The sequence below is a fragment of the Rhizophagus irregularis genome, chromosome 16, assembly GCF_026210795.1.
Source record: "Rhizophagus irregularis chromosome 16, complete sequence".
NCBI classification, from domain to species: Eukaryota; Fungi; Glomeromycota; class Glomeromycetes; order Glomerales; family Glomeraceae; genus Rhizophagus; species Rhizophagus irregularis.
The window spans coordinates 2,622,379-2,647,144 of record NC_089444.1 but is presented as its reverse complement, the minus strand read 5'-3'; the positions used below and the strand labels follow the sequence as shown (position 1 = coordinate 2,647,144).

Below are 24,766 nucleotides of genomic sequence, written 5' to 3'. Positions count from 1 at the left end.
ATCGGAATAAATCCGGGTCTCTGCTATGTTGTAATATCGTAATTTACATCGTTGTAATATTAAGGAAAAATTACAGGAAGTATCGATGACGTCACTACGTGGGAATATAGCAACTCTGTGTGCTTACAGGAGTGAAGAATAAGGAATAGGGATCAGACACCTTGAAAAAAACTAAGTCGCGGAGACAACGCGTTGTGCATATCACGTGACCAGGTGACGGCTTAGACAACTGAATTTTTTTTTAGTTTCTTTCCACAATCACGTGATGGGACGCGCCCGAATATAAATATCTCCTTTTCTTATATGTTATTCCACACATTTTCTCATTTAAAAAACGAATTTTTTTATCGTAAAAATGTTTTTGATTTGAGTATTAAGTTCTCACATATTGCGATTTAATATGTGTAAGTATAAAACGGTTAAGGAAGTGTAGGTGATGAAGGTCTACGGATTCTGGAAGAGGAATCTGTTATGCACCTTCCTTCGCTATAGAAAGCAATAACGTTTTTCTACCCTCCCGAACACTCAGTCTTTATCGGAGGGAACCTGTTTTGAATTAACAAAAAACACTTAACCGAATGCATCTGGAACATAAGCAAGACAACAGGTTGTAACATTGGAAAATTTCACGTTTTAAAATCGGAAGATAATGAGTAAGCATTTTTTTCATTGGTTGGAGTTTCTTAATAGACCATTTTTGGTCATAATCATTCTGTAGCCTAATATCACACTAATGATCAATTTTTTTTTTAGCTTCGGTCATATCCATCTCGAAAATGAGAACGATGCGGGAACTTTCTTTAGCAAAGTTCGAGATGGAGAATTTTATGTCGAAGGTCGACCGATTAACTTTCTGGCATCGAGGCAAGCAGGTTCCAAAGACCCAATTTTATATAAAATTGATGAAACTATTACTTCAACAATTGAACCTCCCACCATTCTGAATGAACCTACTACTTCAGAACCTTCTATTTCAATTGAAAATTTTAAGGAGTTTGGAACAGAGAGACTTGTAGAGTTTCTGAGAAATGATAAGAATTTAAGTGAACTGAAGCTTGACGATAGCTTTTTTACGAAAATCATGGAGAAAAATATCACCGGACGCACTTTTTTGAAATTAACCAAGAGTGATCTTAGGGAATGTGGGCTAAGATTAGGTCCTTCGTTGGAACTTGAGGGATATATACAGGAATTAGGTGTCAAGAAGTATATATAAACCTTTCTAAAAAAAAGCGACAAAATTATCAAGAAAATATTTTATCAGAATTAATATCTCTTAAGTGCTATTACCTTTGTACCAAATTAATGTAGTTATTATTATTGACGTATTGATGCCACGATTATTTAAAATGAGAAAAAAACAATGTAATATACTATGTAACAAAACAACAAAACAATAATGTGATGTATCATATAACATAATTCTAATGTAATACAAATAAAATGTTTAACAGTTACGATATTGTAAATTGAGACGCTTATACAAAATTCAGAAAGACTTTAGTGATGAGGTGTTGTGCAATAATGGGATCGATAGTAATGACATATAAAAGATTCCACTGTTCAGGTAAGTCAAAAATAGGTTATACTTTTATCTTGCTAGCTAGGAAGAGATACAACTTCTGAATTTAGAGACTGAAAAAATTGGCGACGATGACAAAGACTTCCAATACTGTATGGCGGAGATTAAACGTAAATGGAAATCATAGGTCCAGCGAAATCAAGTAATGAGGTCTTGTGTTGTTCTAATATCGAGGCAGTGTTACTTTCTGTCATATTTATTGTCATATTTATTGTCAAGAAAATTGTTAGAAAAAGAATCTCGTTGATGATGAAGCAACAGGCGAATTGATTAGACGATCAAAAAGATAATAGATTCATTAAACGAAGAACTTATTTGCAACACCGAAGGAAAGCAGAATCAAGAAGTCTTGGGTATTAGCTTTCGAGAGTGATTTCGACTACCTCTATGAGATCGTTACAACAGGTGAGATTTTTTGCACGAGCTAAATACTAGGAGAAATTACTAACTCTCATCTATTTTAGCCACGGACTGGTACCAATTTATTGCATGAAAGCCGGACTATCACATCACCCTTACTGAGGATATTTAGATGACGACACAAAACTGCGTCAAGGGTTGAAAGAGGTCATAGGGTAATCGTAGGTTTTTTTAAAGGATAAAATAGAAGTTGATGACTCATCAGATAGTAAAAGAATCAGGATGAAAAAATATATTAACGAATAGGTTTCGCTCGCCTTGTACGTTAGATAGACGTCATGTATCACGGGCTACATCCTGAACTTTTGTATTTATTTTTGCGCGTATTAATAAAAATTTTTCTTAGGATCTTTGTTTGACCAAAACCACTTGTTTATTTATTTGAATGCTTATAATAATGTATGAAAAGTGTTTTCAAAGATGGAATTCGAGATTGGCTTACTTAAGCAAGAGAATGCCAAAAGATTTTAAAGCAAGTTGCAGAAGAGAGAACCAAGCATGAAGCTGAGAATGCAGAGCTCAGGAGTAGAATTGAGGAGTTAGAGAATGGTAGGATGGATACGGTTGCTGAGTGTGAGAAGGCGGATATGAGTGGAGAGAAGTCATTGGAGGATAAGAAGACTGATGCTTCCTTGGATGAGGTACATAAATGGGTTGGTGAGATTAGGCAGAGGAATAGGGATTAGGGAGAAAAAGCTTTTACGTGAAACAGCTCCCGAGGTATCTTCAGTTTCCCAGAATCTGCCCCACTAGTTCCCATGAACGAAAAAATGAACAGGGATTGATTCAGGAAATAATCTAATCCAAGGAAGAGGAATAAAAACATGCGATTGAAATTTCTCCGAACAATGATTGCCCAAATGGGAATATTATTAATCTTTATAAAGATACATGTGAAGCTAAAGTAGATGTAATCAAAGCCAATAGAGAATTCAAAAGTCTGTATAAAGATTTTATGGCCAAAAATAATGCTGTGAAGAAAAAAGCAAAGGGACAAGTATACTATCTTCGCGTAAAATTTTATGTAAGCAGACACAGAAAGATTTAAGAATTGGTAATTTATTTGATAAATAGGGGTGGACAAGATTCATTATATCAAAACATACAGTGCAGATACTATTTAAATTTACTTATTTTCATATTCAAACGATTATAGATCACTTCACCGAAAATCCAAATATGGAATTCCCGATGATGATGATCAGACTGCTGCATCAGAGGCACAAACGAATCCTTTGGTTTCAGCTGAAGTGCTTCAACAGCACCTATTCCTTTAACCCGTGTCTCTAATTTTTCAAATGATTCCTCTAGAAATAGTTAGACTGCATCATCTCGTCGACCGATTCCCCAAATATGATGTCAATATGCCGTTGATCATGGTATCGATCCGAGAAATTTTTGATAATTACTGAGGCCGAGAAAAAAAGATGGGCCGGCGAATGCTTCCGCAGTGACTTGGAGAGTGATACGCGATTTTACCGTGGTGCAATGGAGAGAAAGGAAGATCCTAGAAAATATTATACTTCATTTCTAACTCGCGATATGTTGATCGGTGAAGAGCTATTGCGTCGAATGCGTCGTGGTATTCTAGAGAGCCGTTGAAGTACTGCATAGCTCGATGATCTTATGAAAGAATGAGAAAAAAACCATACCCAGTTTATACAAATCTTTGCTCAAGTCTAAAATGCGCAGAGACAAAAATTTTTTCTCGCTCCAGAACGTGACACGTTTTATTTATCTGAGCCTAATATCAATATAAAAGCACTGTCTGAAACTAGTACTCCCGCCTCTACCTCCACTTCTGCTACTACACTTGGAAATGAGACACTCAACTTGGCGGACGAAGTTAAAAAATATAATACGGCTCAAGACTACCAAACCCATGAAATTCAAGACATCAACAAGCATTTTAAGCATTGCGTGGAGAATATTTTGTTCAGGATGAAGAATTATGGATCTTTGGTTGTATATAAATTGGAATCTATACGTAATGAATACGTTTCAACTATATTCCATACATCCCTTTATATTGCGGAGACCTCATGAGCAAGGAATTGACTATGATACCTGAACACGAAAAAATTGGTGATGAAAGTTCCGGGTTTCGATTACGCAATCGAAGGCATGAAATTTTTTATCTTGGCATTTTTCCGTGAATTTTATTCACGCAAATTTATTTAAGAGAGTATACTAACAACATATATCATCGAGACTTATTTGCATCACAGAAGACAAGGTCTGGCGTAGTATCCTCGAAGATTTTGTCCAAAATATCAAGCAATTCAAGAGTTCGTACGAAACAATCAGGAGAAAACGAAAAACGGGACGATGATGGCTTCCACTATCCCTATAAATCGGCTCCGAAGAATATCAAACGTTACGTAATAGTGTGAATAAGGTTTGGGCGCGATCGTTGGGTTAATAAAGGATAGGGCATGTTCGGACGAAGAACCCGATAGGAAGAGGTCTAAGATAGAGGGGTATCGTTCGAAAAAATAGAGATATTGGGCTCGTGTATATTAGTATTGAAAATTCGTTATGTATCACGGATAAAGCCCCGCACTTGTATTTATTTTTTACATCTGAATTAATAAAGCGGAAGTGTAGTTCGTTTCTCTGCAACAGTCTTTACGCAACATAACATTGAATAATTCCCATTTTATTATTATTACATCAATTTTTTGTTACAAAGATTGCGAATAATTTTTATCCACTTGATCCAAAGTTTGCATCAACAGTTAAGGATACCTTAATGATATTCCTTAATTACTTAATTATTTACTTATTGAAATAAGGACAATTATATGTATTATAATAATATATAAAAATTTATTAATATATTTATTTATTACATTATAACTTATTAAAAATATCTCGCGCTTTCTTGGCAAGTTTAGGACCTTTAGGGGAATAAACCATTCTAGTTGTCATAGACTGAGAAGTTTCATCATTTTCGCCTTCAATCCATAGAAAATCTTTTATTTTTTGTGAACTCCTGAATAATAATTGCTGATTTATAAATTATTAGTTTATATTTAAACTCTAATTTTCTCTGCAATCCATATATACAAACCTCATAATTCAAGAAACCAATTACAGTTTCATGAGCTTTCTTCATGTCTTTCCATGTTCGTGGTAGAGGAAATTTTAATACCTCGCGTACAGTGTAAATTTCGGAGTATTTAAGTTGAAACTCATAGACAATAAGCTGATATACTGAAAACTAGGGTTAATAATATGTGACAATAACATGATAACATAAACCATTTATTGACTTACAGTAAAATTGCATTCCATACAATTTCACGATTCTGATGTCCGAGTTTGGACAAAGCATTGCATATCTATTCATGAGCGTCTTCAGCATCTTGACTATTTTCATTCGATCCCCCGTGAAATGTGACCAATCTTTCTGAGCTGGGGGTCCACTAATTTCTGTGACCGAAAATTCTTCTTTCTCTTCTTTAATTATAACAATAGCATCGATTTTCCTTCCAGGGGATCGGCGCTCTTCATCCCTTTTTTGAGAATTTTGATCATCCGCACTTGCCCTAAGACAAGTCTCCCCATACTTGACATACCAATCTTTCTTATTTTTAATGAAAATTTTGTTCAATATTGGTGCCAAAACCATTGTAATGAATGTTCCCTCGGATAAATCTTCCAGAAGTACATTATTTTTATCTATGAGTTCGATCCTGTATAAACAATGAGTTAGTTACCTGATTACCGATTCTCAAGAAAAATATAGACCCACATGTGATTAATAAAATATAGTGCAAACTCTTTTTCAAAAGAGTCATTATGGTTTTGTTGTTCTTTAAGATTTTCTTTCGTTATGTGGATGTCGCGATCAATAATTTTACTTAATAATGATCTAATGTCTTCTTCTTCTGCACCTTTTATTTCTTCCATAATTTCCTTATTCATCTTTATAATAGTGCTTTCCGGCAATGTACCTAAAAATCCGTCTTGATTTTTATTATTAAAAAAGATCACATCGTAATATTCTGGTTTGGATTTTGTAAGATTTTTTTCTTCCTGATATATTGTAAGCTTTTGGCGAATGTTAATTCCATCTACCACCCAAGTGGTATTTCTTCCGCCAACGATTGTTTTGTCTGCGTTATACTCTTCCCCGGAATCTTCCTCCTCTTCGGTATCAAAAGCGTATTTACGTTTCTGTGAGAATCCTGTATTGAAAGGGTTCGACTCATAGTTTGTTGATCTCACTTGTTGATCTGAGGATTGGTATTCACTTACAGATGCATCAGCTTCGATGAATGTTGCATTAAGAGTCGCGTTCGCAGATTTTGCAGATTCGATTAGCAGTTCAAACTATACATAATTTAGCTATAATAACAATGAAAAAATTTCGTTTAAATAATGCAAGATACTTACCCTGTTCTGAAGAATAGCCGTTTTAACCGATTTACTTTTGGGAACATCAAACAAGTATGCACATTCCTTCTTATCCGCTCTATAAGAATCAATTAAGTTTTCCGCCGTTTCTTTCTGCTCATAGCTAAAGTCAGATGATTGACATATATTTAGTAAGCCTTCCTTATAAAAATATAGAATCTTCTCTTTAACTAAACTCGATCCATTATATGTTGTAATAAAAGTGCTAAGGTTCCATTGTTCGGAAGGAGTGGTATAAAAATAAGGATCTATGTAACCTTTCATTGAATCGCTCGATTGCTTTACTATAATTATGATTTTTATTTATTTAAAACAACCGTGAGAAGTGAGAACATAAACTACCTACGCGATTAAACGCGACGAAGATCGACAATGATAGCCCAACAACCACATGCTAAAAATAGTAAACTATTTTTATCACAATCGCGGATCATTATCAACTATCAATCGACGTGTTTTTTTAATAAACTAGAATATTTATTACATCCAAGTATAAAAGGAGTTATTAAATTTACTTATGGGCGATCAGGATGACAAGATAAGTATATTTTAGAAAACGAACACTCGTGCGAGTTTTAGCAGCTTGTCCTAAGCCCATTTTCCTGCGGCGATGGGTTAAGTCCTGCGGCGGGCAACTGCATTTGCACCTTGTCCTAAGCCTGTTCGTGCGAACAGGTTAGGTCCTGCGGCGGACAGGTGCGAGATATTCCAGAACTGTTTTAACCTAATATATTACTTTACTATTTCATAGCATATTTACCTTAAACGAAATAATATTCTGTTGGATATGAAAGAGTGCCGAAGAATCGAGTAGGATAGATACTGCTTTGAGAATGCTAGGCGTGAAAAAAAAAATAATCTATACGATCCACTAAATATTCTTGAAGATTCCAGCCTTTCACAGGGTCGGTTAATGCATTGTTTTCTCCAAATTATCAGATCTAGATAATGCGTCAAATAATCCATTTTGCTACTCGGAAATATTTGGAAGGTGCCTGGTGAGTTTCTAAGCACAATATTACGATGCCGGGCTTGAAATTTATTCCATGCATCTTCTTCATTACAGGTTAAATAACTCATCCGTTCGTCTCGAATTCATCTCAATCATCATCGTCATCATCGTCATCATCTTCTTCATCTGCCTCGAATCTGTCATCTCCATCAACTATCTCGGTTTCTTTATCATCTATTAATCCTAGAACCTTCAAAGTTCGTAATCTCCATCACAGCACTAAGATCAGAAACGATTAGTAAGTTTTTTCCATAGCTAAAATAATATTCTAAGTTTATTTAGCGTTCTAAAGCCTCTTTGACTATAAGCAACAGCATTGGATTGGATGTTTGATTAAGCAAGCTGTCGAAAATAGATTGCATAAAAATCGAGTCGATATGATAGAAGGATAGTCATGTGAGATCGATCACTTGAAATGCACATTACGATGTCGAAAAAATTCCTGCTGAAGGAATAAGGGCTGTGGATTACATATATATATTCACATTATCTTCTTTCTAAGACTCGATTTGCATTTATTTTTTGTGCGTCATGTCTCTGATCACGCTATTATCATATTTATAAGACAATATTTGATATGGTTATTTTTTTTCTGCAATCATATTTCGCATGATGGGGATTTTGATGATGTGCATGACTAATCGCCTGATTAGCAAGAGGGACTAACATGAAATTTAGTGCGAAATTGCTAGTAAAGATCCAGGAATCGCTTTTTCTTGGATATTTACCTGCACTATAAAAACAGGTCAGTATCTTTTTTTTTTAATCCCCTTTTCCAAGATGAGAAAAGCTTACTATTATTCCTCCTTCAGCTTTATTCTGTTCCAAGAGAAAGGATCCAGTATGTCGAGATCAGAATCAGTCAAGATGCCGAGAGAAAAAAGCAAAACTCCAGAATCTTACAAATCGTCTCTTGTTAATCGTAGGAACCTTGCTTATAATATCTTGAAAAATCTTGAGGACGGTATCATTGGAGATAAAGGAATTTCCAGAGATAGACCAATGTTCAAAATGTAATAATGAAATTTAACGCTTCCTCCTAAAGCGATCACTATGCTCAACTGTAGCCATACCTTTCACCGGATATGTATTTAAAAAAGCTTCTACTTATCATGCCGAATACATGTCTATTTCCCGATTGTGAGAAGAATATTGATATCATAGAACCATTTCTACGATTCAAGATTTTCCATTATCTCATTCGAGTGGAACTTCAGCTTTATCCAACATAATGAGCGAAAGGTTCATCCTAACTTCACCGATCATAAGAGATGAGATGGAGAGGAGATATGCTGAAGCAAACAGGAATGAGGGTATAGCAATTCAACGGGTCAAAATTTATTTAACTGATTAATTTTATGCTAATGTAAATACGCCAAAGATAGCAAAGAAATAAAGATATGTATATAATATATATTTTTTTTAAATTGTATGTTTTTTTTTTGTATTTTTTTGAAATAATACTGAAATGAATCTGGAAAATAAAAAAGTCAAGTATTATTTATTATATCACAAGATTTAATAATCTAACACAGTAATCATTTCCACAACTAGCCAATTGTAATTTAACATTTTCATTATTCATAAATTTTTGAATATTCTTATTTCTCCACATTAATTTATTAACACTTGAAACGTGACATTCGCTAAAAGAAAAAAAAAAATATTTTAATAACGACCAAAATTTTAAAATATATTATTATTATTTTATTTTATTTTACTTACTTTTTATCAACTTCAATAAATTCATTCCATTTTTCTATTTGATTCTCATCTTCAGATTGATAAATAAATATTTTCCCATTTTCTAATCCAATAGCTAATAAATATCTAAAAAAGAAAAAAATTTTTTTTTCTTTAAGATTTAACTACTATTAAAACTATTTTATAAAAAGGAATTTTTACCTTTGATTAATAAATATAGGAGCAAAGTCAATTGCTGTAACAGCTTCTTGAAACTTTATAGTAGATTTACAATCCCATTGGGTTTGTTCCTGAGATTTAATTTGCGTCCAAATTTTTACCTACAAACATAAATATGTTAAATATAGTTGTAATTTTAGAAAATTTTGTAAAAGGTTTTTAAAATTAACATACTGTCTTATCCCTAGATCCAGTTGCAAATAATTTATCATCATGACTCCAAGAACAATCCCAAATAATACGAGAATGTGCTTTGTTTTTTGTAATAAATTTATAAGGTATCGTACCTATATAAAAAATACTTATATATAGTATATATCTCAAAATTATATTGAAAATAATTTATTAAATAATAAAATATATACCTTCACATTTTTCAAATATCGACCAAATTCTATCTCTAGATACTGATAATAAATATTTATCATTATGTGAAAATTTGATTTGTGTTACTGTTAATGTGTGTGATTGTAATGGATTTGGCAATTCTTTCCAAGTTGATGTATCATATAATCGAATTACTGCATGTTCTGCTATTGTTGCCTAAATTAATTTATAAAAAAAAAAATATTTAAAATACAAAAAAAAAGCAGGGAACAAATTTCAAGAACTTTAAAACGTGATACTAAACCTTACATGCGCTTGCAATGTATTTTCCATCATTACTAGCTCCAACACTAATTAATTCAAATCCATGTCCGTACCTTTAATATAAATATTCAGTAATTAAAATCCTCAATTAAGCAACTACGAGCACTGATCTTCAGGAATAAAAATTTTTACTTACAATTTGTCAATTTCAGGCCAAAGAGTATGTTGTAATAAATGTTCTTCAAAAGGTGGTTTATCTAAAGTCTGTAGTAAACTATTAGGTGTAGCGCTCGAATGAGAATAAGATTGTCTACTTAAAAATTCTTCTTCTTGAGCAGCTTCTTCAAAATTTTTTATATCTGCTTGAAATACTGCTTTATTTGATAATCCTAATGCTGGTAAATTTGCTCCTAATGGTCTTGATTCCTAATTAATTAATTATTCCAAATTGAAAAAGATCTTATGAGTACTAATATCACGTGACCAAGTAAATTTACCCGAGTAATGATCTTGTAAAAAAATTATAAATTCAACTTACCAATTCTTCCAGAATTCCTGGATTATTCAATAATTTTGACAAAGATTGAACAAATGTTTTTGGTGCATCAAAAACTCTTAACACCTAATAAAATATTTACGATATATTTAGTTGATTTCATAATATATAAAATTAAAATTAATTCAAATACATATATTTAGACATACTTTTTCATCAGATCCACTAACATATCTCCATTTATTAACAAAACTAAAACAATTTATATCGTAACCATGGATTTGTGGTCTTGAGATTTCATGCCAAGTCACTGCTAATTTATCATTGTCAATATTTCGACACCATGGAGCAAATATTCTAGCTGTTTGATCAAGACTTTAAAAGATCAAGGTTTTTAAATTAGAAAAAACAAATCGGTATTTTACAAGTATATATTAAGAGACTTTACCTCACTGATGTAAGATAATTAAAGCCTCTGTCCCAAGAAATATCCTTGACGGAATTAAAATGCCCGCTTATTGAGACTTGCGGCTGCCAATCTAAGAAAGAAGTTTTATTATATATTAAAATAAAAAAAAAAATCTGCAAATTACAACTTTAATCTTACCTTCACTATCGTTGTCATCTTGACTAATATTTTTCCACAAGTGAAAAGCTCCGGTATGTCCATGACTAATAATATAATTTCCCTTCTTATTAAATAATCCTCCAAGAAATCCAAGTGTATATCCGCCAATTTCACCAACTCTTGTCTTCATCAAATAAAAAAAAAAGGTTAATGTTTTTTCAAATATGTAAAATTTAATTCACAAAATTTGTATATTTTATATACCAAATTAACCCAAACGCCCGTATCAGGTTCAGGTTTCCATATCATCATGGATTTATCTGATGATGAAGTAAGTATGGTCATTGGCTGATGATACTTTAAATTTCCTTCAGAATCTAAAAAAGATCGAATTAATAATAAAATTTTTCAACATCTTCGATAAAGAATTTTTTTAAAAAAAAAAAAAATATTCCAAACCTTTAATTAAACATGGTGGTTGCCAACATACACTATAAATCCAATCATCATGCCCCATAAGCAACGCTTCAAACATAATACTATATCGCTTACTACAAAAAAAAAGCAATTTTAAATATTATAACATAAAAAAAGATTTTTGCAATCAAATTTATTACCTACTTGACACATGATTCTCCATCTTTAGCTACTTCGACATCAATAATATGAGCTTTCGTACTTAATTGCACTTTATTTCCAGAGCTAAATCAAAAAAAAAAATTTTTTACTATTACTACTATTAAACAAATGTTAAGAGTTCAACGTACTTACAATGTTCCATCATCCAAAACGTTAGCCAGTAAATCTTTAATCAAGGATTTCTTTTCATTTCCATTCTCATTTCCTTTCTCTTTATCAATTTCTTCTTGATCATTCTTAACAAGGCTAATTTTCCAAATTCTAATATATTTATCTTGTGATCCACTTGCTAATAATAAATCACCTTCTTGTAATTTATATTCATTTTTAATGTCATTTGATGATAAGTTTTGTGGTGATATTGGCGTTGTATAAGTTGCAAATGATAAAGATCTAATCCAATTTTCATGTCCTTGTAACGATAGTGACTCAATGAACTACAATTTTCAATTCATCTAATTAATAAGTAAAAAATGTTATAGTCCTAAGAAAAAACTTGCTTAATATTCTTACTTGGCCATTATTTTGTACAAATAATAATAACCTTTTATCCGTACTTCCACAAGCTAATATTGGAACTACAAAAGAAGAGGTTCCACCACTATAAATATTTTAGCTGTCAAAAATCACAAATTTCCCTTAAAGTTTAGTCTAAATAAAACATTACCTTTAGATTCTGGTAAATGAGAAATTGCTAAATCTATCGGATATTTTGATCCAAGATTAATTGTTTGAATACATTCAACTGAATCTAAAAAAAAAGTAAAAATAAATAAATAAATAAATAAAAAATTTCATTCGTATTAAACCCAACAAAAAACACGATACCTTTGGTATCATCTAGTTCACATCTTTCCCAAATCTTGATGACACCATCAGAAGATCCTGTAGCGAATAAATCTTTTTCCACGATAATATTTCTTGATCTGACAACTCCTAACGTATTAATTGATCCATTATGTGATTCTAATATTGCGGAATTAACCCACTAAACAAAAAATTATTTTTTTTTTTTACAAAACAATTAAATTTGATAATTGTAATATACAATGTAAAAATGAATTACTTTGTTAGATTTATTCTTTTTCCATATTCTAGCAGTTTTATCAGCTGATCCAGAAATTATTGCAATATTCGTTTGATTTATTTCATCTCCTTTTAAAGAAAATGAAAAAGATTAATGTCAATTTTATCAATATATACTACCCATCATATAAAGACGTAGATAATTATTACCTCTATTTATAAATTCTACACAATTAACTTTATCTTTATGTCCCGATAATGTTGCAATAATACCCTTAGATTCTGGGTCCTAAAAAATTTTTATTCAAAATTATGATTTATTATCATAAATTAAAAATTACTCTTAATTTTTACCTCTGGATAATATAAAGCAACATAATTGTTTGCTCCAAAAGCTAATAAACCATCATATCCCCATGATGCTATTTGTGGTAATTTATTACATCCTATACTAGTAAATTCTAAATATATTTTTGAAGATGACATGATGCAGTTATACAAAAATAAGAATGCGATTAAAAAAAAAAATCTGGCTGATCGTTGATCATTGAAATTTTAAGTCGATGATTATGGTCAACGTTACACTGTTCAAATTAGTAATAGAAATCTATGATCAATTTAGCGTCACTAGTCGAAGAATTGGTTTTACTATGATATGATATTAAAAAACAATGTAATATACAAATTAGTATATATTGTTTTTTATCAATATGTGAAACATTTACAGCGCATACAGTATATCAGATGTTCTGCTTATGATTTGAAATATAATTTCCTTCATAATCATAATGATTGGTTAATCAGAAGAGAAATTAAAATAAATATTTAAAATATTTAAAAAGGTGGTAGCAATTAATATCCCTCATTTATATTGAACATCAGTTTTTCGATATTTTAATAACGGATATACTATCATAGTAACTTAAAATTCAAAAGTCTTCCAATTATCCTTTTAAACATTAAGCAATTGCAGGTCAAATTTGGCTGCAATTTTACCATAAATTCAATTTTTTTAAAAAATTATAATCGTGAATTGAAAAAACAAGGGTTAATTATTGATCAAAATACTGGCATTTTTTTTTAAAAAAAAAAAAATATATAAAGAAAATTTGAAAATTTTGCCAATAATTTTTAGTAATTTTTAAAAGTGAAATTTGTTATAATGAAAAGCTTTATTGAACAATTTTTCCAAAAATTTTTAATTAAAGTGGAAGACGAAAACTTTTTCTTATCTTTTTTTAATCAAAAATATGAAATTTCACATAAAAATGAAGAATTGGAAATAATGAATAATATTATAAAAAAAAAAATTGTATATACTAAAGTAAACCAACTTAAAAAATAATATTATAATAAATATTTTTGTTTTCTCCTAATGTTTTACTTATTTTTTTTTTTTTGCAAAAATATACAAGAACTGTTACAGGTCACATAATTCAAGATGTTGAAACTTATATCTTGTCATTAAGCCAATAATGCTCTTATTTTTAATTATATTATATTTAAATTACTTTTTTTAATCGGATGACCCTTAAGAATACTGTTGACTGTTGTGCTCTGTATCGCACCATTTTTTTTATTAACAAATTCTGATTAATGTATATTAGATTGATACTTTATTGATAGAAAAAAGAAAAAAGCAGGGTTGAGTTTAATTTCGTTATTTAACATGCGTGACGTATATATGATAATGACATCCGGGATTAATTTTATTGACGCGATGTAGTTTTTTTCGTCAAAACTATGATTATCAGTTTTTACGATTATCATAACACTAATACTGTAGTTCCACCAATGATAAACAAATTTGATAAGCAAAAGTAGTTTAATCAGTACGCATTTTCATTAGGCAGATTTAATAAATGTCCTTATTCTTTAATATCGCGTAAAATTTTCTCCTTATATATAGTAATAAAAGTGATTTAATCAGTTGTTTCCATATAAAAAATTTTTTTTGATCCGATGATTAATTATTCCTAATACATTGGAGCAAGCAATTACATAATTTTTCAAAAGTGGCGTGGAAAATTTTTTAAACTATTTGGTCATTCCACATTACAAAAAAAATAACTGGTTTCTTTTGAGTAAATATAAGAATTCCCACAATAAAATTCATATAAATATCATAAATATCGGTAAAAAAAATATCTTTTCCCACAACAAATTTCCTATAAATCTCTCGTCCATATCAGAAACTTTATATCAACAACTTTACGTAGATTTATTAAACTTTTATTTGGGTTCTAATAGTGTTGTTTTAATAATAATTCTTTTTTTATCCACATATTTTTGATAAATACATTCATTCGTTTAAAGACTGAAATTTTCTGACTTTAATATGGACGAAAAGTATAAAATTTACTTTAATGTACAAGACGTAGATAAATGGTCATTAATCGACTACGACAGCTGGGCCATCAATAATGTAAAATTTCATCAACCCACCAAAGGGCACTGGACATTTTTATTAACTAACATGTTAATAAACAATGTTGACTCGAAGAAGTCTAAAAAAGCAAGAAACTTATTAAAAAATAAAAAAGTGAGTGTACTTTGCTTCCATAAACTCTGGCTAATAATGGTATGGTTACTTTCTTGTTCCTGGATGTTGCGTTCTTTTTCCTTCCTCTCTGACTACGCCTTAGTGAGGTTTTTAAATTTGGATCGTATGAGCTAGTACTTCTCATTACCTGACGTCCTGCTTTTTACCTCCCTCTCTGACTGCGCCTTAGTGAGGTTTTTCAATCGGATTTAAGCAGCCGAGCAGGAAACCATTTTTCTTGAATGTAGAGCTTAGATCCGGTGAATGATCCTAATGGGTTATTCAGTGAATATCCTAGGATTACGGATATATCCGTTCACTTTTAGATAGGATATCCGGATTTTGCTTAAGAAAATAGGATATTCACTGAATATAATCCGGATATCTTAGGATATAATGTAAATATGATGTAAATATAATGTAAACATGATGTAATAAAATTTTAACAATGGAATATTACTTAATATTAATCCCATATGTATTTTTTTGGAGAGATTAGTTTAATTAACGTTCCCATCTGAATAAGTAGTCTAGAGTTATTTCAAAAAAAAAAAATACTAGCTTAAAGAAACAGGATGTCTACTGTAATATAATAGAAGTACAGTAGATAGTAATATTGAGAATTACCTAGATTTTGATAAATGTCAAAATATAGATGACGAAATAACAACAATAATTCAGCTTTTTAGAATCTGGTGGCCATAATCAGGATACGAATAAAATTTAAAAATAACTCAATGAATATCCTATGAATATCCGGATTTTACCATCCGGATTAATATTTAGAATTGATATCCGGATATCCGGATTTATAATCTTTGAACGGACATATTCAGTGAATATCAACGGATAATCCGGATCTAAGCTCTACTTGAATGGTATGGGTTACTTTCTCAAATGTCCTTATGTCCTGTTTATTCCTCCCTTGCTGACTGCGCCTTAGTGAGGTTTTTGAATTGGATAAACAGTAAAAATAAGGAAGCCCTTTTTTGTCTGAAAATTGAAGTACTTCTCATTACCTGATGTCCTGTTTATTCCTCCCTTGCTGACTGCGCCTTAGTGAGGTTGGTTTTTGAATTGGATAAACAGTAAAAATAAGGAAGCCCTTTTTTGTCTGAAAATTGAAGTACTTCTCATTACCTGATGTCCTGTTTATTCCTCCCTCACTGACTGCGCCTTAGTGAGGTTTTTCAATCGGATTTAAGCAGCCAAGCAGGAAACCATTTTAGTCATGTGATTATGAGTTGGAAAGTGAAATTTATTGTAAAGGTCAACTAAATCTGAATGAGAATTCGGTTATGTATCTTCCTTAAGTCAATAAATTTCCTCTTCACTCACTGATCATATTGAACTAATACTTTTTTTTATTATATCAACATGATACTAATATTCAATTATTTCAATAGGCTGATTCAAAACACGTGAACGAACTATGGAAAAGTCCGGAAATTTTAAAAAACGTATACGAAGAACCAAGCAAAGAACCAGAAAAGGAAAATCGAAAATAAAAAAAGAAAAATACAGAAAAATTTCGTGAGTATATATCATTTATATATTGCGAATAAATTCCTTTTAGGTTTACATATTTATTAATTTAAAACGTTATTACAATAGGATGATAAGGAGAAAGCCTAGAATGTACTCGTCGCGAAAAAGATATGAAAAATTATTGGACTGATTACGGATATAATTCAAGAATACAAAATAAAAGTGATCTATTTATACGTTTAAAAAAAATATATATATACATATATGATACGATCCAACTTTATATTGGTGTTTAGGTTCGTTGTCTATTTCCATTAGTTTTTCTGAATTTTCAATTTCTATCCTTTTTTTGACTAATTATTTACTCATAATCATTTGTTATATGTCCACTAATTTAGTCCGAATGATATTTTTTTCTTTAGATTTAATTCTACTACTTCATTTACTAACGCGTCTTCTGTATCATCAGGTAGTTGTTCCCCATATCGTTAATTAGTATAAATTGTAAACATTAATCTTTTTCGTCTAGTTTTAAGGTAAATCATTTGTTATATCGAGTTACAGTAGCCCATGATGTAAATAATTCATAATTAAAAATTCTACTGTAATTTAAAAGACAATGAAAAAAAACAAATATTCAAGAGTCAAAAGTCATTAATGTTCTTTTCAAAAAATTTTTCTTTTTTTTCTTTTTTGATTTTTTTAAATAAATGACATGAAAATGTGAAATTGTACAATAATAAAAATATGATGAAAAAAAGAGACTTTGAAAGAAACAAAGAAGGGGGGAATGTTGGAAAAAAAAAATTAATTAAATGGTACAAAGATTCTGTATGTAAAAATTATACTTGAGATAATAATAATAATAATAAAAAAAAAGAAGATATTAATGAAAGGATAATGAAAATGATATATAAAGAAATGAATGGGTTTGAGAATTGAGTGGAGAGAATAATAATAAAAAATATAAATGATAACAATAACAGATAAGAAAAAAAAAAAAAAGAATCTAACTAAAAATACATCATTAAAGAAAAATGTCCAAATAAAGTTGAAAAAATTAAAAAGTATGATAAAAAATATGAATAAATAAATAAATGAAAAAAAAAATAAATAAATAAATTACATTTTTGAATGATTTTTTTTTTCTTTTTCGTTAAATACTTTTTTTTTTTTTAAGAAAAACAACTAAAATTACACCTAAAATACTTTTTCTTTTTTTTTTTTGAAAAAAAATACAACTTAAATACATCTTAAATACAATATATAAAACTACTTTTTTTCTACTTTTTTTTACTCTGAATACCAGTCTTCAGCATCTACAAATACATCATCGTCATCGTCATCATCATCATTATCATAATAAATTTCGGTATGTTCATAATTTAATATACCACTAGCTCGTAATTTCTCATATTCTTCTTCATATGCTTCAATATCAAATTCATCAAAATTTTCTTGAGCATCCTCGAATTCGAGACTGATAATACTAGATGAATCATCTTTAAATTCTTTAAACAAACTATCTTCTTCAAAAGATTTGAATTCCAATTCACCTCCCGATAAAATGCTGAAGGTTCTTTCATTATCTGGTGATCTCGGAGGTGTTGTATGACTGGAATCCGTGACCGTTGAACTTGTGGTCATTGTGGATAATGATGAATTTGATGACATAGGTACTAAGGTCATGGTAGAATGTTTCTCTTTTTTATTATTATTGTTATTATTATTATTGTTATTATCAGCCATAGGATCAGTTTTCTCCATAACTTTCAAAGTTGCTTCTAATATATCTTTACCAAATGGTTCAGGTTCCATAGAGCTCTCACCGAGCCTATACATGGTTTTTCTGTTTTGCCAATAATTACCATCATCCATAACAGTGCCACATAAATCTTTTTCCAAGATTTCATGATAACAAACCAGCCGACTAAGATCAAGGCAAGTTTGTTTAAGCCTTTGGGCTACTAATACGGCAAGTTGTATGATACGGTCTCGTGTTGTATTCTTATAAGGTATCATAAGGAATAAATTATTCCTGAAACGAACATCTGCTTGAAGTTGTGATGTTAACGCCGTTATCTTATGTTGAAGCTCATCAAGTTTAGCCTACATAATTATAAAAAAAAAATATTATATATTATTTTTACTTGAAATATTAATTTATTTTTAAAGAAAAAATACGTACCCTTAATACGTTTGCTCTTCCATTTGCATCATTTGGATTACAATCATCTTTAAGACCAATTTTATTATTAAAAAAGAAATTTCGTGGACTTTTTTTTTCTTTTCTTGATTGAACATTAATATGTCTCATTTTCAAACCGATACTCTTAAAAGTTGCAGCATAGTTAATTTTTGTAATCCAATCGTTCATTTCATCTTCATTTTCCGCTTGAAAAAGATATTGATGACCTTTAGGGCACACAAGTCGAAAAACATATGGATGTTTATTGTATGTCTTATCATATATAGCAACTGATTCCGCAGTCATCAGAATAACATCGGGTCTTAATGTTGGAGGCTTTTTCGATTTCTAATAATAAATATACAAGGAAAATTATTTAACTTTGATTGTTAATTTTGGTAAAAAGAATTAAAGAGTTAAATGATTAATATACCTCAGGACCGTATATTTCCGCCATTTGAGAATTAAACCAAGCCTCATCTTTAAAAAACATTAACTGACTTCCACTTAATATTACACCATATTGTTTCCAACCTCTTACAAGTCCACCCTTCTTTTTACCTTCAACCATGTCCACTTTCCTAGCCAATTTACCACCTTTAGTGATTTTAAGTATAAATGTTCCATCCTCTTCATCTAAAGGTTGCATTGAAGTATTTGTGGGATTAAAAGTTTCACCGTTACGCCTAGTTTGAACACCTGTAACCTTGATGGTATGTGCACTAGCAAATGCCCGGTGCAAATTTACTATATCCAATGACGGAAGAGTTCCCATGTAAGAATAAGGATTTTCTACTGGAACCAAATGTCTGATAGCTGGTTTAAATTCGGTTGGAATTTTCTAAAAAAAAAAAAAATTTTAAAATGATTTTTTTTTTTGATAAATATACATATAAAAAAAGACTGCTTACGGTATTAATAACCGTGTAAGGGTCATTTTTCGTTCGTAATGATTTTCGCTTTTCTTTAGAAGAATTAAATATCCTTGACTGCTTATGATCTGTTTGTGACTCAAGTATAGTTTGACCATTTACGTCAACGTCATCATCAGCGTATATGAATTGCGTAAAAGTTATATTATCAAAAAGAATCTGTCAAAAAAAAAGAATTATTTCATATTTAGCAAAAAATTATTAAGGAAAATCATTTTCGTCCCTTTAAAAAAAAATCACCTCTAAAATTTCAGGAGGTACGCCATCAATGCGTGTATTTTTTACAAAATCCTCCTTTGACATTTTTCGTTTAACATTCTTATTGAACGCATCAGTATGAAGCATTAGTAATGAAAATGCGAGAACGTATGGAGTATCTGCACATAAAAAAAAATGTTTAAATTGTTAATACTTTAATACTTTTAAATATTAACAAATTCAACATAGAAATTTTATGTTACCTGAAGTAGAAAATAAATCAGGATTAGAATCATGATATCTTTTAGCAAAAGCTTCCATAACACGATCAATTTGTTGCGTTTCTTTTGGAAGATGACATTCCATTAAAAATTTCCTAAAAAAAATGAAGTTAAAAATTTAATATTATATATTACATCACGTGCACACACATATATATATTATAACTTACCGTAATGCTATATCGATTGGATCTTTTTCAAAATCAAAAGCATTCATATATTCTTTAAGAACAGCTTTATGAAAAGAATCCGATCTATTATTAAAAATGATATTTAATTTGAATAATATTTAGTTTGAATTAAAATTTTAAAATTTCTTAAAAAAATAATAATAAAAATCAATTAAAACGTACTTTTTTGCTAACATTGTCGCAAGTTTTGATTTTGATAAAGTATTTTGCATTCTTTCAAGATATTGTTTAGGAGTTTCACTACTTGATTTATCCAATGTAACAGTATTTTTTGTATCCGAATTATTTAAATTAGACAAAGACTTTGTAGATATTAATGGATCATCAAATACATCAGATAAATTTGGCATAACTGGAGCCGATTCAATACGTTTAAGATAATGATTTTGTTTTCTAGAATTAGGATCAGAATTTTGAGGATGTGGAACTTTTTGATAACCTTTTAATTTTGGTCTTAATGAAGGATAAATACGTTGTGAATCATTAGTAGTAGTAGTAGTAGTAGTTGATTTTGTCATCTTCGTCGTCGAATTTGTTGGATTAGGAGGATTAGGAGAAATTATTGAAGCAGGAGGAATTTCTTCGACTTGTTGAACTTTTACAGGATCAGTAGAAGTTTTTGAAGATACAATTGTAATAGATGAAGGATCATTAACACTTATATTATTATCAAAAGTTACTAAAGGACCAGTTATCTTTTGTGATGGAGTTGCGTCATCACCATTAATATTATTAATAATATTATTATTGTTGTTATTATTATTATTAGGTTCAATTGGAGATAGACTAAAATCACCAAAATCTAAATAAAGAGGACCTTGACCTGGTGAATTCTTTGCAGATATTGTAGTTTTTGTAACAGTAGTAACGGTAGTTGTAGTTGTTGTTCTCGTAATTTTTGTCGCAGGATCAGATTCAGGAGTTGAAGAAGAAGAAGGAAATTTCCTTATTGTTGTTGATTGTAACTTAGCATCATAAGGAGGAGGAGGAGGAGAATGAACTATATCCTCAAAACTAGTGTTAAGTTTTGCCACATTATCACTTGGAGGTATTGGAGAAATTATTGGACTTCTTATTATAGAGTTATTTCTTTTATTAGTAGTATTTAACTGTTTTAATTGTTTTCTACCTGAAAACATTTTTAAAAAATATGTATTATATGTATATGTATATATGTATATATATATATTATAAATCTATACAGAACATTGGACCGACCAAGTCGTTTCTAAATATCTAAATATATAAAAGATTAAAATATACGAAGAACGTATAATTTTTTTTTTTTAGGAAAGTTCGTTTGTATTCAATGAGAAAATTCAATTGTTCGATAACATAAAAAACGTAAGACACAGTCTTAACAGAAAAGAAAGTAAAAGGGGCACACAAAAAAGTTTTTCAATTATCTCTGGAAACGCCACCGACGCACCAATAAAAAAAAAAATATGTAAATATATTATGATAATAATAAATGCGTTCTTTAAAGGATCAAAAGAAAAAAATAAAGGATCTTTTTTTTTAAAAAAAAAACTTTGAATGCGAATGCCTCAAATAAAATATTTATTATCAAAACTTTTTTTTTTTTTGAAAAATAAAAAATTTATCTTTTAAAAAAAAAAAATTTTTCGTTATAAATTTTTTTTTTTTTGGCGCTAAAAAAACGGCCTGCGCAATTTTTTTTGGAATAAAGAAAAAAATAATTTTTGATTGAAGTGGAAAAAAAAAAAAAGTTTTTTTACTCTTTCAAGTTTGAAATCAACTAATATATTTCTAATATTTCGACAAAATATTACACATAATGTATTAATTGGTAAAATGTTTTTGATTGAGTTACATAATAACAAATTAATATATGCATTTGGTAATAATTTAATGTATTACCCTGCAAATCGTACATTAACTTGCTTGATTGTTGATAATACCTAATTTCTTCAAACACCACTCATTTTTTTTTATATTTTCCAGTTGGTAATACAATAAATATACTTTATTTTTTGAAACAGGGGACAAGACTTTCGAGGTAGAATCATACATTGACAGTTTTATAAAATCGATTTCTTCAAATAAAAGAACATGGTTATCAACACCTTTTTTTGTATCAAAAAAACAATGGACAAATTTATCGAAACATTGATGAGTTTGAAATATATTTTAAAAGACTCAAAAGTTATATAATTCTCACGCTCCTTAAATATGTAGATTTCACTAGTATAAAAATGTAGTTTAATTGTTAGTATAAATGTAGTTTAATTGTTAGTATATATGTCAGTGTAAATGTGGTTTAAAATTATTAAGTTTAATTGAAATATTAAAAATATAAAAAATATCATATATAATATATATATATATATCTATATTTACGCATGATTTAGTAACCTTTATTATATTATTTTTAATTATTTTAAGGAAATATACTTCATTATATGTAGGATGAAATAATTGTCATTTATTTAATTACACGAGTTAATTAAAATTATCATTGTTAATTTATTTTTGAATTGCCGATCTTGTTGATCAGTATTTTATACACAGTATATAGTATAGTAATAGTATAATTAGTATACAGTGTATATAATATACAGTATAATTTACTTATATATAGTTATTACACACTTTCTAAAATATAATATATATTTATATATTTGGTTAGCGACTTGGATATCTACAAATCGACTAATTTTAATTTTTTCCATTCATTTGTTTAAAATAATTGATCGCTTTACTTGAGTAATATTACCGAGATGTGGGACACATCTATGTCAAATAGCTGTGTTATAATGTGGAATTTCATGCGATCAGTAAATTGACCCCAGCCATATTGGTACCCCCGGTCAAAGGTTTTTTTAACAAAAATATCATTTTATACGTTGTTATTTAAGATTTTTCCAATTTTCCATCAAGAATTGTTAACATCTATTTATAATTTAGCGGAAATTCGGAGAACGTTTTAATTTATAATCTTATTAATTAATTTTTGTGTCGCACAACAATTTCATATGTTAAAATCATATGAACAAAATATAAATAAATAAATAAATAAAATAAATAACGAAACAATTTGGCATAAAAATCCACGGAATAAGTCTTCTTCTTTATTAAGGTTTTTATCTTTTAGGAAAAGTAACCAACCGTATTAAAAGTATTAAAAAAAAAAAAAAATTTCACTTGAAGTTAAAATATGCAAAAAATTATTTTTATATTATTTAACAGAACAAATGATAACAAGTGTAGATAACTTCCCAAATAGTTGAGATAATTAGTATTATTAACAGTTTTAAATAAAATTTCGTTACCAATTATTCTTATAATTAAGAAAAACTCTAATTATTATGGAAGCTTCTTCAAGAATTACAGGAGGTTGCCGGTAATTTATAAACGTAATACGCTTTACTCACATTTTGGGTATATCTAAATGGAAGCATCTGCTATTACGCCGTCCCGTGTTAATATTTATACAATAATGCATGATGCCTGCTTTCGCTATCACAAATTATATTATCTGTTGTGTAGTGCGATTGACTGATTTGCAACCATGTCCGGGAATAAGAAACATATTGCATGTTTATGTTACATACAATACATTAATAAAAATTAATTAATAATACTTGTAAATGAGAATGCTGTCCATTTAAAAAATTAATCATGTAGCAATTTAAAGGATCATGAATTAATGAATTATGATATTCATCGACACAATGATTGTAATGATTATCTGAATAAAAAATGTCAATTGTCAATCAACAAGTTGACTAATAAGCCAATAAAGCCATAAAGTACATAAAGTACATCAAGTACATCCTTTTGAAAATCAAAGACCAAGATCGAAATTTTGATTATGTTCTGATGATACGAGAAAAATCACGTGTTACGATACTAGTGTAAATAGCAAGTTTCCGTGGTGTAGAGGTTTAAATTCCGCCTTAAATTATTGAAACAATTTATTTTGTCCTACAAAGGGGATGGCACATAAATTTCGTGATCAGCGGAAATCAACGATACACGAGAATCATTCCTTTCTTTCTTACAAAACTCATTTCTAGCTGCTAAGTTTCTATTCCAGTAAAGTTGATAAGTTTTTTACGGTTACACCTTTGATTATTTCGGTTCCTAGCGATTACGTGATGATATTACGAAAACTTAGATTTTAGCTGACAAGTTTGTAAATTTTTTTTTTTTTTTTTTGTAATTTATCTTAATTTTTTTAATAACTTATTCTAATATTCTACTATTTTTCTTAGGAAATTAAATTAGAAATTAGACTTTTTTT

General features: G+C 29.4%; 5 protein-coding genes across 5 annotated transcripts; 2 read left to right on the top strand and 3 right to left on the bottom strand.

The window, feature by feature from the left end:
- Positions 1 to 578: 578 nt before the first annotated feature.
- Positions 579 to 1,216, top strand: OCT59_008330 (uncharacterized protein; the record flags this gene model as incomplete). The annotated part of the gene is made up of 2 exons (XM_066142374.1): positions 579 to 607; positions 754 to 1,216. The coding sequence occupies 2 exons, from the start codon at positions 579 to 581 to the stop codon at positions 1,214 to 1,216; spliced, it is 492 nt and encodes a 163-aa protein (XP_065999262.1).
- Positions 1,217 to 4,855: 3,639 nt separating this feature from the next.
- Positions 4,856 to 7,022, bottom strand: OCT59_008329 (uncharacterized protein; the record flags this gene model as incomplete). Its single annotated transcript, XM_025319805.2, has 7 exons — positions 4,856 to 5,011; positions 5,076 to 5,218; positions 5,282 to 5,700; positions 5,760 to 6,340; positions 6,404 to 6,681; positions 6,767 to 6,818; positions 6,987 to 7,022. The coding sequence occupies 7 exons, from the start codon at positions 7,020 to 7,022 to the stop codon at positions 4,856 to 4,858; spliced, it is 1,665 nt and encodes a 554-aa protein (XP_025172852.2).
- A 350-nt stretch (positions 7,023 to 7,372) lies between these two features.
- Positions 7,373 to 8,790, top strand: OCT59_008328 (uncharacterized protein; the record flags this gene model as incomplete). The annotated part of the gene is made up of 3 exons (XM_066142373.1): positions 7,373 to 7,422; positions 8,249 to 8,449; positions 8,601 to 8,790. 3 exons carry the CDS (start codon positions 7,373 to 7,375, stop codon positions 8,788 to 8,790), a joined length of 441 nt encoding a protein of 146 aa, XP_065999261.1.
- A 150-nt stretch (positions 8,791 to 8,940) lies between these two features.
- Positions 8,941 to 13,165, bottom strand: OCT59_008327 (uncharacterized protein; the record flags this gene model as incomplete). Its single annotated transcript, XM_025319808.2, has 21 exons — positions 8,941 to 9,082; positions 9,162 to 9,266; positions 9,342 to 9,460; positions 9,534 to 9,646; positions 9,725 to 9,902; positions 9,991 to 10,063; positions 10,147 to 10,376; positions 10,489 to 10,572; positions 10,656 to 10,821; positions 10,895 to 10,985; positions 11,054 to 11,198; positions 11,279 to 11,391; positions 11,474 to 11,565; positions 11,636 to 11,716; positions 11,786 to 12,090; positions 12,167 to 12,231; positions 12,321 to 12,404; positions 12,482 to 12,641; positions 12,720 to 12,808; positions 12,890 to 12,968; positions 13,034 to 13,165. 21 exons carry the CDS (start codon positions 13,163 to 13,165, stop codon positions 8,941 to 8,943), a joined length of 2,646 nt encoding a protein of 881 aa, XP_025172855.1.
- Positions 13,166 to 17,886: 4,721 nt separating this feature from the next.
- OCT59_008326 (uncharacterized protein) lies at positions 17,887 to 21,638 on the bottom strand (the record flags this gene model as incomplete). Its single annotated transcript, XM_025332368.2, has 8 exons — positions 17,887 to 18,818; positions 18,898 to 19,245; positions 19,331 to 19,738; positions 19,809 to 19,988; positions 20,070 to 20,206; positions 20,291 to 20,403; positions 20,479 to 20,562; positions 20,662 to 21,638. The coding sequence occupies 8 exons, from the start codon at positions 21,636 to 21,638 to the stop codon at positions 18,003 to 18,005; spliced, it is 3,063 nt and encodes a 1,020-aa protein (XP_025172856.1). The 3' UTR covers positions 17,887 to 18,002.
- Between the last annotated feature and the right edge of the window lie 3,128 nt (positions 21,639 to 24,766).